The 15,354-nt window shown below is 41.3% G+C and overlaps 1 protein-coding gene across 1 annotated transcript in view; it reads left to right on the top strand.

The window, feature by feature from the left end:
- The window catches only part of LOC146858424 (multidrug and toxin extrusion protein 1-like), a 332,280-nt gene that overhangs the window by 148,787 nt on the left and 168,139 nt on the right, over positions 1-15,354 (top strand). The window contains exon 9 of the mRNA XM_085646918.1: positions 7,510-7,607. Coding sequence (XP_085503044.1) covers positions 7,510-7,607 — 98 coding nt within the window. The remainder of the gene's footprint in view (positions 1-7,509; positions 7,608-15,354) is intronic.

A 15,354-nucleotide genomic window follows, 5' to 3' on the forward strand; every position in this document is an offset into this window, starting at 1 on the left:
CCAGAGGCCATTCAAAGGGACAATCCAGGCAGTGAAATACAGGTTGCACGCAAGTGAAGTAGGAATACCTGAAGGATAATCCATATGCCAGGCTTAAAGTCGCCAATGGCAGAGTACCATAAAAGTCAAGCATCCTATCACGAAGAAGATGCAGACGGGACAGGTGCTCGTGTGGCACAGAAACAGCAGCCATTCCGTAGTATGAAAAGTAAAAGCAGCACACCTGCCACCAGCGCCAGAAGCAGCGGAACACCTCCAAAGATGCTCGAGAAAATCGAATGAAAAAATGCCGGAATCACACCAAAAATAGTTTGGAAACAGGTCACGAGGCCTGAGCCTACAAGTTTAAAAAAATGAGCCAGGCCGGTCGTGGACGAGGCATTGAAAATAGTTAGGATCAAAGCTCCGAAATGTAGGGGGAGGTCAGTATTCAAAACCGCCTGTACCTCAGTGCGCGTATTAGCAACGTGAAGGACAAATGTTTCACGAGAGGAAGTCAATGACACCTCTTTTTGGGACAATACAGCTCTTATTCTGCTCAACTTGTGGAACTCTGCTTTCAAGGTTGGAATCGAAGGCCAGATGGAAACATCCACCCGCCCGTGCGGGGGTGAAAAGAGAACATTATTGCAGCAGACAACCCTCTCCGATACAGTTACTATATATGGGATTCCCACTAACATCCCGCAGCAAGCTTCATTATTCAAAATTAAATAACTACTGTTTGCAAGCAGCGTCAAAGAAGGCATAATCACAGGCACTGGGACACCTCGTAGGACGCAGGCCAAAATCGGGGCTTGTACATTGCATGCACCGTGTAATTTAATGTGCCTACATACCAAGGAATGATCTGGTGTCGTGGTACATTCCTCACCCTTCAGATAAACCTCAGTTCCGTCCCTAGTACATCTATACGTAAAGGGGAGGGACCAAACCTCATGTATGAAAGCGGTGCCCAGCTGTTCATATCTACCCAGAGCATAATGTTTCATACAAGACGTAAACTTAAGAAGTGCGAACGGTAGAGTTATCAACCCGTATATAAGCCACGTGACTGAATTGATTTCCGCCACAGAGAAAGGTAACGGTTCTAATTTTTCAATATGTAATAATGAATATGTAGCATCTTTCATGGACATAAATAGCTGCTTATCAGTAATGTTAAAAGGAATGAATAACGATGTAGTGCTCAAATAGTCCCAAGGGACCCTCCCTGCCTTTAACGTCTGCAATGTCCATGCAAACTTCATAACAGAACGCAACTGGTTTTGACCATTATATAACACAGACATATCATCATGCACAATATCAACAACTGACGAAACAATATTATCTAATGTATAAATTCTGGAAGAGAGAGTGCTAATGCTGTTATCTATAACGGCTAAAACCTTTTCCATGTTTGCTTGGTCAATAGCTCTCAATCTTGAAGCCGCCTCAATTTGCGAAAATTTCCACACTTCGTTGTAAATAGCATACGCCCACCTTTTGGTTCTGCCACCCACAGGACCTTTAACAAAATAATTCAAATCTATTTTGTCATGTAACTTCGATAAATGAACTTTGACAGATGCTAAGGTGGAATGTCGCAGCCAGGATTGACATAACTTTCCCACAGAATATGTAGTTACAGTATGTGATGACTCAAACCGAGGGTCTACGCGTTCCAGAGGACTAAATACCCTTTTGATCAAAAATAAATTGCAAACTCAGGGAAAGTTCTGGATAGTAAACCATAATAAATTACTATTCTAACTCCAATCCAACATAAGTCAGGGAAAGTGCTGGATAGTAAACCATAATAAATTACTATTCTAACTCCAAACATAACATAACTCAGGGAAAGTGCTGGATAGTAAACCATAATAAATTACTAATCTAACTCCAATCCAACATAAGTCAGGAAAAGTTCTGGATAGTAAACTATAATAAATTACTATTCTAACTCCAATCCAACATAAGTCAGGGAAAGTGCTGGATAGTAAACCATAATAAATTACTATTCTAACTCCAAACATAACATAAGTCAGGGAAAGTGCTGGATAGTAAACCATAATAAATTACTATTCTAACTCCAATCCAACATAAGTCAGGGAAAGTGCTGGATAGTAAACCATAATAAATTACTATTCTAACTCCAATCCAACATAAGTCAGGGAAAGTGCTGGATAGTAAACCATAATAAATTACTATTCTAACTCCAAACATAACATAACTCAGGGAAAGTGCTGGATAGTAAACCATAACAAATTACTATTCTAACTCCAATCCAACATAAGTCAGGGAAAGTGCTGGATAGTAAACCATAATAAATTACTATTCTAACTCCAAACATAACATAAGTCAGGGAAAGTGCTGGATAGTAAACCATAACATAAGTCAGGGAGAGTGCTGGATAGTAAACCATAATAAATGACTATTCTAACTCCAATCCAACATAAGTCATGGAAACTGCTGGATAGTAAACCATAATAAATTACTATTCTAACTCCAAACATAACATAACTCAGGGAAAGTGCTGGATAGTAAACCATAACAAATTACTATTCTAACTCCAATCCAACATAAGTCAGGGAAAGTGCTGGATAGTAAACCATAATAAATTACTAGTCTAACTCCAAACATAACATAACTCAGGGAAAGTGCTGGATAGTAAACCATAATAAATTACTATTCTAACTCCAATCCAACATAAGTCAGGGAAAGTGCTGGATAGTAAACCATAATAAATTACTATTCTAACTCCAATCCAACATAAGTCAGGGAAAGTGCTGGATAGTAAACCATAATAAATTACTATTCTAACTCCAAACATAACATAACTCAGGGAAAGTGCTGGATAGTAAACTATAATAAATTACTATTCTAACTCCAATCCAACATAAGTCAGGAAATGTGCAGGTTAGTAAACAAAAGAAATTTTTCTATCTAAATTATTTTTTAGACCCTATTCCCCTATAATACCAAAATAACGCTTCTTCAATATTAATTTAATATTTTTTATTAATATTAAAAAATAAATTTTGTGTAAAAATTTTAATTTCGATGTTAAATTTTGATTTCATGATACATTTCTAATTTATTAATATTTTATACAATTTTTAAAGACTACATTTTTAAATTACTACCCACCCTAATCCCCTATAATACCAAAAACCCGCTCCTAAAATTTTTATTTGAAATTTTTAAATTTAATTACAAATTTAAATTCGTAAACAATTAGAAATTTAAAATTAAATTTTAAATTTCTTAATTATTTTCTAATTTGTTTATATTTTATAATAATTTACTATTCTAACTCCAATCCAACATAAGTCAGGAAATGTGCAGGTTAGTAAACAATATAAATTTTTCTATCTAAATTATTTTTTAGACCCTATTCCCCTATAATACCAAAATAACGCTTCTTCAATATTAATGTAATATTTTTTATTAATATTAAAAAATAAATTTCGTGTAAAATTTTAAATTTCGAGGTTAAAATTTGATTTCATTATAAATTTCTAATTTATTAATATTTTATACAATTTTTAAACACTACATTTTTAAATTACTACCCACCCTAATCCCCTATAATACCAAAAACCCGCTCCTAAAATTTTTATTTGAAATTATAAAATTTAATTACAAATTTAATTTCGTGAAGAATTCGAAATTTCAAATTAAAATTTGGATTTCTTAAATATTTTCTAATTTGTTTATATTTTATAAATTTTTTAAAAACCTAATTTTAAATTACTACCCACCCTTATCCCCTATAATACCAATAACCCGCTACTAAAATTTTAACAATTCTTTTGTAGAAAATATTTTTTAACACATATTATTACTAGTAGGAGTTTTGTAAGTTTTTTAAAAACATAATACATATTTTTTTATCAATTTTATAACAACTTATATTTTTCTGTCGATATTATATGAAACGACATTTTGTTCAACGATATTCTGTTCATCGATATTTTTTTCTGACGATATTTTTGTCATTCTCACGAAACGATATTTTTTAAAAAGATATTTTCTATTACGATATTTTTCACAGTCGATATTCTTACCACGATATTAATGCTAGTCGATATTTTCCCGTCGGTATTCTATCTTTATACCGGTCCCGATCCCTATAATTCAATATTCTTGCCAACATTGGATGTGGGTTCGACCCGTGTATGGGTCGGCGCATGGGCACTCTGTGGGTGCGTTCCACGGTAAAGTGTGGGGATAAGACTGTTGAGGCTACCACCGACCTCAGCCAGTCCTCAATGTAGATTGTTGGGTTGGATCCTTCTGTCCCCTTTGGCAAACCCACTATAAGGAGGTTGTTGCACCTCGCCCGTCCCTCTGCATCATCAGCTCAGGCTTGCAGGGATTGGCTCTGCTACTTACGGCCCCAACATATCAAGTAGCTGTTCCGAGTTCTTGACTTTATCGGACAATTTTCGGTGGTCATCTTTGAGTAGGTTCAGTTCCACGGAGATTGTGCCCAACTGTCTTTCATTAGCCGTGCGGGAGTCTCGAATTTCCTGTAAGATCATGTCCAATTTGTCCACAGGAGGAGCGGACGATGTCCCAGGCACCATCTGCCGAGAGCCACTGGACGAGGACTCCAAGGATAGGGAATGAGAGCCTCCTCTGCCGGTCCTCAAGGTGTTCTGCGATTTTCCCCTGACCATGCCCTCAACAGGCCAGGGAGACCAGTCAGACGCCGCAGGGAGTACTAAAAACCACCACCACCGGGCATCCTATTCCATCGGTCGCACCAAATATAGGGGAAGACCTGGTAGTCCCAGAGTAGTAGCCGTGCTTGTTAGTGTGTAGTAAACTGATCGTGGCACACCGATCGGAGACAGGTACTCCAGTGCCTATGTGCATGGCCGGCTCAGTATGTCACACCTGATTCTCATGACCCAGGGTCTGGCAACATCGGGACATGACTGCAGGCAATGCAGACAGAACGAGAAATTACCCTCCAATGAGGGAGAATGAGCATCCAGACCAGCCGGTATCCCCAACACATCATCTGCCACTTCACAGCGTGTTCCAGTGACACACAATCACTATAGAAGTGCATTAGGGGGGCCCTCATTCATCTACCACATGCCCCCCCAGGCCCAGCCCGCGCTGTGGTAAGTGCCCTCGAACCAGGCAAGGTGGTGGTAATTTACTAGGTGTACCACAGCAGGCCCTCCGTGTGATCAGGGCCCAAGGGGTGTTCTGCACTGCTATCGGGCACTTCCTCTGCTCTGTCCAGTGGAAGGGTAGGGAAAGGACGTTCAGGTTTGCTTGCACTGCTTAGCTCCACTTCCGAGGCGCTTTCCTAGCCCTGATGACTGTCACTGCCAATCAGCCTCCTTATGACGTGGGGCGGGGGGAAAGAGTCGTACACCTCACCGAGTGTTGCGCAGCTGGCAGCAGTAAAGCCTTAGTCCTCCGTTCATTCGAGCTGGGTGTGTACGACTAGGCCCAAGTCTGGGCCTCGCTTGGCAGGGCAGGCCCCCCATAGGTGCAGCATAGGCAGGTTGACTTCAGGAGATTACGCTGCGGCTGGAAGCCGCTGCCAGCCTGTAAGCCCGGGTCGCCGCCGATCGTTGTCACGGTCGCTAGGCAGGACACAAAGCTCCGCCGGTCTGCAAAAATCCACCAGAACTATCCTGTCATGGTCCGACACGATTCGCAGCTTCTCCAGGAGCACAGCTTTTGCGAGGGTCAGAATTAATTGCTTAATTTGAACAGCCTGGCCCGGAGCTCGTTGCTTATGCGTCTGCCATCTTAGGCAGCAGGCCACGCCCCCATATAGCAAGTGATGTTGAGGGTGGGTTTCTGTACACTCCAGATTAGGTGGCAAAGAGGATGGGAGGAGATATCCAGTCTGATATGGTCAACTGTGTAGAAAGGCTGACTTTAGACAGGTAGGGTGGAAGGTAGCAGGGTGAACATAATACCTCTGAACCCATCCAAGAAGAACAGAAGGAAAAAACATCTTTTGGAAAAAAGACACATATACAGATATACATACACTATATAGATGCATTACACAAATGCTCTAGTGCCTGTGGCACACTCATCCTTTATTCTGGAGGATTTGGTAACATCGAATTGAGCTTTTTTGGCTTCAGTTTTGCAGAATGATCAGATACACTCTACAGTACTGCCTGAGATCCCTGCCCATTGACGGCTGCTTCAGTAAGATATCACAGTGAGATATCGCGGGCCGGGTGGCAGTGTCCCAGGCTGCAGAGAGGCCCATGAATGCCACTGCAGAGCGCTCTCCTTCGTCCAGCTCGATGAAGGCAGTTCGTCTACAATTTGCTATAGAAGTTTCTTTACCTCTCCTAGGTGAGATGCGTAATTTGCAGTCGTGAATTGTTTTATTCACTCCTGGAGCTGTCTGACAAGTCCCCTTGATTCTACCTCGCTCCTAGGCGTGGGAGGTATGCGAGGAGCCTCTGGCTAACTCATGGTTTTAGATGTATTTTATATTTGGAATTTTTACATCATTTACCTAGTTTGATGATAAAATGCTCAAATTAAATTAATTATGAATTGTTGATTGAATGGCATGTATATACTTTGTAGTTCACCTAATTGTATAGTCTTGTCATTCATCACGTTTGTATAGTGCTTCTTACCAGTGATGAGGTACCGATGCGCTAGACCGAGGGGGAGTGCTTGGTTGAAGGTGTTGAACTGTAGTGTGTGAGGCATTGTTGTGTCAAACTTATGTGAACGAAGATGTGATCTTATTCTCTCCTGGGTCGCAATGCTTTTGGTGTAGAGTAGTGACGGGAAGAAGGTAACCCTGGGCATAGTTCGCGTAGTAGCTCTATGCGTAGCTACGCGAAGTGCACTTCGCGAGATACGCGTAGCACTACGCAAACTGCGTAGTGCGCTGTTCGTGATAATTGCACAGTGCCGGATGCTTGTCTGCACTGTGCAATCATTGAAAACGGCATCTTGCACAGTGCGAGCTGTCGTTTTCTGCCGCTCGAGTAGATTATTACTCGAGTGGCAGCTTTCTCAACGCGGACTGGTAGTTTCTCATCGCGTGCGGTCGCGAGCATACGCGGCCACTCGCAATGAGAAACCTGACCTCCCCGCGTTGAGAATCTCGCCGGGAGGTTTATTTTCCACGCTCGCGATCGGCAAAGCGATGTTGCTGATCGCGAACGAGGAAAAAGTCTCGCCGGGATGCCATTTTGCTCGCTCACGGTCGCCAACTTGACTTTGAGGACCATGAGTGAGCCAAAAATGCCAACCACGCAACGCTACATGAATTTGCACTGTGCTACGTGCAATTCGCGTAGCGTGAAGTAGCACAAACTATGCAAACTTCGCAAGTGTAGCGTCGTTGTCCGCCCAGGGTTAGAAGAAGGGTGATTGATAGTGCTGAAGTGGTTTATATTAATCGGTTGTCGTGGAACTGGTCTCCAGATCTTTATTGAACGGGGTATGCAGAGCAAGAGAAACTTTCTTCATTGAAAAAAAGTGAAATTGATTTCTGTTTTTCACTTTCAGGGGGTCCGCTTTGGCCAACACCATTTCCCAGATCTCTTTGTCGACTTTTCTTTTTCTATATATCCGGATACGGAAACTCCATGTCCTGACTTGGGGAGGTATGTTGCCTTTGTTCTTAATAGCTCATATCTCCGCACTCTCACTGTTCTGGGAGAAACAAGACTGTTTACAAACAAGGTGCACTCACAGGCTCAATTAGTCCTACAGTGTTGGAATAAATGTGTGATAAGCGAAATACTGTAAATGTCTTCCATTTCTGTGGTACAGGGCCGGATTTAGAGGAGGGCATTAAAGTAGAATCCACCATGGAACTAACAGATACACTATTTGTGCCTCCGTCAACATATCTGCCCTATTTAGAGTTAAATGTAGTAGATATGCCACCGGCATTAACTCCTTCAGCTCGAAATTCTTTTCCTTTAATCTAATGTTCAAAGGTAATTCAGCCACTAATGCTAAATCATAAATGGCCTCTCTGCCCCTATTTCCAGTGAAATTACCTCTGTGAAAGACTGCATCGTAAAGAGCGACAGACTCTCAGGGAATGGTGATTATGCGGTCCAGAACTTGCATGTTAAGGAGGCCAGATATATGGACAACTTCAAGTGGCCTCTCTTTCAGATGACCACTGATCCAAGTTCAAATTCAGCCGGTAGTGACGAGCATTTTAAGATTTTCTGCTAGAGTTCTTTCTCCATTCGACTCTTCTGATGGCCAAATAAGTCTCTTTGGTGGATAAACCTTCGCTTTTCTAGTGGATGACTGATTTCTCTCTGCCGCATTGGACAGTGATGTAAATCTGCTAACATGGAGTTATGAGGGCATCTCGGAAATACTGCGATCGATATTCACCTGCCAAAGCTGGTGCCAACACACCGCATGGCAATGCAGTAAAACACTCTGCCCACATGGTTTACCACATTTCAGTACCTGTACTCTAAATCCAGAGATAACACCAATGGTCCTGACTGCGGTAGAATGACTGAAACATCAGCATATCATCACTAGAAGATGGTCTCAGTGTGTGGTTAGCAAACCAGCAAGATAATAGTGGCCTGAACTGCTGCTAAGACATGCCTGTAACACGGAGAACACACAAACTACCCTTTTGTGTTCCCAAAATCAAAGCAATGACTACACATGAGTTGAGTAGTAATTGCACCTATTGTGTAAACATCAAGAGTGAAATCAGATCGTGATGTGGATTGTACATATGTCTGTATTTTTTGTATGCGTACCCTCTCTCTAGTTTTTTACTAACTGCATGTGACTTATACCATTCCCCTTTCCCAACATACTAATACATTACTTTCAAAAGTTCCTCAAATCATTAATATTTTCCCAATTTTACTCCATATATCAGATACATTTAATTAAGTTATAAGATAATGGGTCAAACGTTTTAGAGTACAGACTAGATAAGACTACAGCAAATATTCATACAGTGTGCCTGTTCAGTGAGGTTCCGTTCCCTAAACGAGACTACCACACTATGCTGATTGAGCAATTTTAAACCAACAAGGACCGAAGAAGTCTTACACTTCACCCAAGTAAGGGATTCTCACAGCTGCCAATTGTCCATTCAACAGAACCAGACATTACAACATATAGCTCATGGAACGCAACATAATCAACTAAACATTGACACAATCACACTGCTTAAAGGTCATAACCTAGCTCTAAATGGACCCACAACTAACATTCTTCAAATTATCCTACCTCTTAAGTAGCCTTCAGATTTAGGCCGAACCACCAGCTGTGAGCTTGAAAGTAAGGAAACGGGTTATGAACTTAGGCAAGGTTTGCAAATGTATACCTCAAGTTGAAGCAACCATGTTACACCAGTAGAACCAGAGATATGCAATTCTAAAGATTTAAGTAGAAATAGTGATTAAATGTACTAAGCGCCAATTGTGGCTAACTGGTTGTGTTGGACTGGGACAAAGTCACAACTTCAGGCCGACTGCAATGGAACGTGGGACAGACTCAGGGACCAGGTTAGGCCCACTGAACAAAGTATCTTAAATCGTGGCTGTGGCGCGTTGCGAGATCCCGCATCCAGGATATGCTGCACAGCAACAGTTTGAAGGTGCTGCAGGGCTGCGATGCGAGATCCTGGGTCGAGGATACGTCTCACAGCAGTGGTTTTGAGGGGCTGCGGGGCTGCAATGTGACATCCTGCATCAAGGATGAGTCATGCAGTCGTGGTTTCATGGAGTGGGGGAGTTGTCGGGCGAGGTTCTGTTTCAAGACTGCACTATGTATTGGCGAATCTGAGGAGCTGCAAGGTCCTGCATTGTGAATGCTTTGGGCAGTGGAAGTTCCAATGGAGAGTTGCAAGTCGATGCATCACTCTGTGTCGGCTCTACTAGGACCTCAGTTGGGCTGTCAGAGTTCCTTCAGGCCCACTTTCAAGGGTCCAGGACTGGTATGACAGGGAAAGCAGGGTTCAGAGTAGTTGGAGTCTTTTCTGTCCTAGTAGTCCTGGGTTCAAGATGCAGGTCTAGTCCTTCTTAGTCAGGCAGCAAGGCAGTAGGCAGCAGGCAGTAGAGTAGCAGGGCCATCCTTCTTGCAGCAGAGCAGCACAGTAGTCCTTCTGAGTCTTCAGGATGTCCAGATGTACTTAAAAGTTGGGTCTGAAGGTCCACTATTTATATCTAGTGCCCACTTTGCAGTGGTAGAAGCTTCTAGAGTCCTCCCCCTACAGAGGGGTCTGGAATTTCCTGCCTCCCTGCTCCAGGCCCAGTTTGTCTGGGGGCACAAAAGACTATGGTGAAACCCTTTGTGAGTGTGCTAAGGCAGAGTGTTTGTGATGTGCAAGTGTGGTAGGTGACAGCTCCGCCCCATTATCTAGTCAAAGATTACCTATGCTGCCAACACCTATTCCCCATTTGTCTCACTGCCTTGGAGTAATACACATAGACCAACGGCAAGCCACACCTAGTCATGTGACCCAGGATACAGTCTTCAGGCATCCAGATGTTTAGGACAAGAAAATGCCAACTTTCTAAAAGTGAACAACAAAACCCAGATGAATATCTGGGGTTGCCCAGTGCACTACAAGGAAAACACAATCCAGTGTGAATCAAAACTTCATATGAATATACAATTATGCTCCACTTGTCCAACAATTTGAACAATAGTCCATGAAACTCAAATTCAATGAATCAGAAAAATCAAAAGAGAGTCCAATCAATCTTTCCTGATGATCCAAAACGATTCTTCTTTATTACTGAAGAATATCAATGAGTGGAAATCAACAGCATACATAATAAATCATTCAGACAACCGTCTCAATTTCGAATTTTCCCAATGCATTTCGGGCTATGCAGAGAAAAAGCCCTTCATCAGGGGAATCTGTAGGAAATGAACAAAAATACACTATGTACACTCAAAATCATCATGACGATATTATAATGAACATTATGGCTCGTAAGTGGACTAGGCAAGAAATGAAAAGCGTTCTCACTCTATAGAGCACTGAACGTGGTCATCATGTTGAGAAAGCAAAATGACAAGAACCCCAAGTGCGGTGTATGAAAATAAGAAAACAGCATCACTGAAAGTGCAATAACACCCACAACCTTAGTGACCAAGAAGTGACAGAAAAAAAGACTGGGAAGATAAGTGCAAAAAATCAGACTAATACCTTCAGCGGTTGTAATACAAGTATCGGGGAAAGGATAACATTGCGCCAACGTCTCCTGCGATACGAACCCTGAAGGGATCGACAATATCAATGATCAACCACTTAAAAGGTGAATCGCAAAAAATAACGCAAGTGACCAAACCAAGCGACTCTTACCGTAACACTGTGAAAAACGGCAACGAGGCCAAAATTTGAAAAGATAATGAAGTACTTCTGTAAAAAAATATTATAGACGCCGGTGAACCATGAGTCAAGGAAACACGGTCACATTTACTACAATGATAGAGTCTAATGTGCAAAAAAAGAGGAAATAGCATGCATACTGGCGGCTTACCCGAGAACGGGGACACGAACGCTCAGGGTGCAGACGATGGCTCACGCATGCGTCTAGGGTGAGCCAGTGAGTTTAAAGATGCAAAGCGGAAATGGAAAACGGACCAAGAAAACAAAACGTGAAGGGTGGTGAGGTGGCGGCCATCATGGAAACGGCAGTGAACTGTATCAGATAATGGGGAAAGTGAATGTAACCGGATCAAATGTGTCAACAGATGCCAACAACTGAGTGGAAATGACAATAATGACAATAATGATGATTGAGAACTGCTAATGCGCATTAAACAACAGAAAAAAACTGAACAATGAATGCAATACAGACTGATAATACAAATGGAGTACCAGACAGAGAGATCACAAGATCAAAATAGCAGACATACCAACACAGGTCATAACGTTTACAGAAAACAGGCTAATTCAAATTTGTCATTCAATCCCAAGGGGGACAGAGATTGCATAAACCAAATCCAGTGCGATTCACGTTGGGATAACATTTTTGAAATGTTGCGCCCTGGGATCACATCAACAATTTCAAGAACACCAAATTTAAGCTGAGCGATAGTGTGTTTAGCTGCTAGCCAGTGTTGGGCAAGCGGGGAACTGATGGTTTTAGTACGAATCCGACTTTTGTGTTCAGTGATCCGAGTTCGAAGAGTGCGTTCAGTTTTACCAACATAACATGAATCACATGGACATTTAATGACATAAATAACATGATGGCTGTTACAATTGGCATTGAAGTTCAAGGTGATTTTTCTCCCAGAATTTTGGGGTGCGGCAAACTATTGCCTACCATCACGTTATTACAATGGGAACAGTTGTTACATTTGGACATACCCTTGTAAACCATGTGGGATTTAGTGCAGGATTTATTCAACATTTCTTTTAAATTTAATGACCTTTTATAAGCAAAAAGTGGAACGTCAGTAAATAATCCTTTAAAGTCAGGTTCACATTTAAGCAAGTCCCATCTCTGTAGTATGCTCTTTTTTAACAGATGGGAGTCAGTAGAAAATGTAGAAACAAACACCTCTCTCATTTTGTTAGTATCTATTGTTTTCTTTTTAAGTAAATCATCACGGTTCTGCTGATTAGTTGGTTTACTAGCTTAATTTTGTATATTCATGTTTAAATCAGATTCTTTGAGTGCAACATAGCTGCTTTCTTTCACACTGTAACTTTCTAAAAGTGGCATTTTCAGAATTGTGGCTTAAAATCCAAAGTTACCATTAAGGAGGGTTTTAAATTGCAATTCTGTAGAGACCCAACTCAACATTTGTACCTGCAAACCAATAAAAAGTTGTCACTTAATAAATGTAATAAGGTAATCTAATGTTATCCTAAGAGAGAGGTAGGCATTACAGTAGTGAGAAACACATTTAAGAGTTTTTCACTACCAGAACATGTAAAATTTGAACGTACAAGTCCAACTTTTAAATACACTGCACCCTGCCCTATAGGCTGTTTAGGGCCTACCCTAGGAGTCCTGATATGTATTAAAAAAGGAAGGTTTAGGTTTGGTAAAAGGTTTATTTTTCCAGGTCGAAATTGCAGCCCAAAACTGCATATATAGGCTTCAGTGGCAGGCCTGTGACATGTTTAAAGGACTACCTAAGTGGGTGGCACAATCAGTGCTGCAGAGCTACTATTAGCATTTAATATACAGGTCAGGTCCTGGGTACATGTAGTACCAAATTACTAGGGACTTACAAATACATTGGTGGTAAGCAAATTTGAAATTTTTTAAAGGGGAGAGTACAACCACTTTAGCACTGGTTAGCAGTGATAAAGTGAGCAGAGTCCTAAAAGCCAACAAAACAGTCTCAGAAAACATGAGGGTGAAGGAAAAACGGTAGGGGTTGCCTGTAGAGAGCCAAGTCCCACATCAGGGTTCTGGAATCAGTAGAGTTTAGTGGTAGTCAAAGGTTTTAGGGTTTAAGGATGGGTGGAGTTTAGGGGTTGGAAAGGCATTTATGCTTCAGTGTTGGGCGTAGTTTAAGTGTAAGGGATGGGTGTATTTTAGGCATAGTAAATGTTCCTAGAGTTCAGAAATAGTCATAGTTTAGGGGTGAGGAATGAATGTAGTTTTAGAGTGATATGAGTCTTCTGTGGGGCAGGGATCGATGGTGTATTGGCCTTGTGAGGTGGTCAGGAATGGATGGTGTTTAGGGGTGGTGAGGGCTCATGGAATGGAAATCACCCAAAGGAATTGTTTGACAATGTAAAAAATAAAAATCCGAAAGAATGTCCCAGGGTCCACTGAAGTAAATGTCTGAGATAAAAAACTCTGGCAAAGACTTGCAACTATTGCATTTACACATAAAAAATTTGAATGTAAATGCCAGTTATGAGAAAAAAGCATTCGATTTGGTTTCTATCAAGCGGTAAAATCATTCATACTGCCTCTGTTTATGTGCACTCTGAGGTTACAGGTACTTTCTATCTGGGCGTTGCAAGATGAATCTGGATCCCTAGCTCTTAGGGTTGGTGTCACACACTCTTAGAGTGAAGTTGTCTGCCATCAGGACACTTAGAGAATCTTGTGGGGGAGGGGGTTATATGTTAGAGTATTGAGTATCAAACTTTCATCCTGCCAACTTATCATACTAAAAATATCAACTACTACTATATCATAAAATTAAATTTGAAGAGGTAGGTATAAATGTATTGATTTACTAAGTTCACCTTTACGTAACTTGAATAACTTGAATATAAATTAGTAAATTGTGTATGTATAACCATTTCTCTTAAGACTGTTTTTGTGGTCTCGCTGCAAACACGATTGGAACCTATATTTTAAGACGTACTTATGCCCTGATTCCGAGTTGATTGGTGTGGGTCTAAATTGTGTGGTATTTACCACAACCAGTAATTACCGAGTGCGTTAAATGCCTCGCCATTCATTAAGTTTTGGCCGGTCAAACTGCTGGAATTTAACAGAGGACTAGTGAACACTATTTACAGTACAATGCATATTTTGGTGCAATAGCATCAAGAATCTGCCTGCAATTTCATAAAATATGTGTTATTTATTGTACCCATAGATAATGTACCCCATCGTATCATTATTTATCAGGTGTGACAAATAGCACCTATTCCTTCGACAAACTTGTTAACAGGGACTGGGAGTCTGCTTTGGTCTTGTACGTTTCTAATGATTGGAAGGCTTTCTTGTCTTTTTCAATTGTTTCCTCCTGATTCAATGGATTCCCTCTCTGTTTTTCTGTCTGTCCTGCCCTTGGAGCATTTGGGTTCACCCCTACTTTTGACTGGTTTGATGGATCCTTCATCTTCTGGCATCATGGAACTATTTTTATTTGTGTTTGTATGTTGTTCGAAATTTAACATTCATTGGGAGTGCATGTCCTGCTCCATCCCTCTCCTTTTTTTGCTCTCTCTTTCTCCCTACCTCACATATGTGCTGCAATTTCACAATCCTTCTCTTCCCCCTCTCTCTCAAACCACCCTCACTCATCATCTGCACCCCCCCACTGCCTTCCTAATACCATCTCTCTCCCTCTCTCCGCGTCTGATAAAAGGCATCTCTGTGGCTTGGTCGCTATCCCTTCCCCATCAGCTTGCCTGTCTCTATTCTCCTGCTGCCTTTGCTCATCACTCCCTGCTGTTGAATTTGGACAGGCCACACCAGGAAAAGTGTGCAGCATTTGTCATACTATGCAGATGTAGGTGCGATAACACCTAAATCTGCATGTTATTTTCCTTAAAACTCGGTGCTATTTATTTTACACGATAAATAACAAACCACAATGTATTTTTATTTATCAGGTGCAATAAATAGCACATATTCTTTAGCCAAAATCATAATCAGGGCCTAAAGGCACATTTTTAGTTTGCCCGCTGCT

This window comes from Triturus cristatus, chromosome 3_2, assembly GCF_964204655.1.
Source record: "Triturus cristatus chromosome 3_2, aTriCri1.1, whole genome shotgun sequence".
Classification (NCBI taxonomy): Eukaryota; Metazoa; Chordata; class Amphibia; order Caudata; family Salamandridae; genus Triturus; species Triturus cristatus.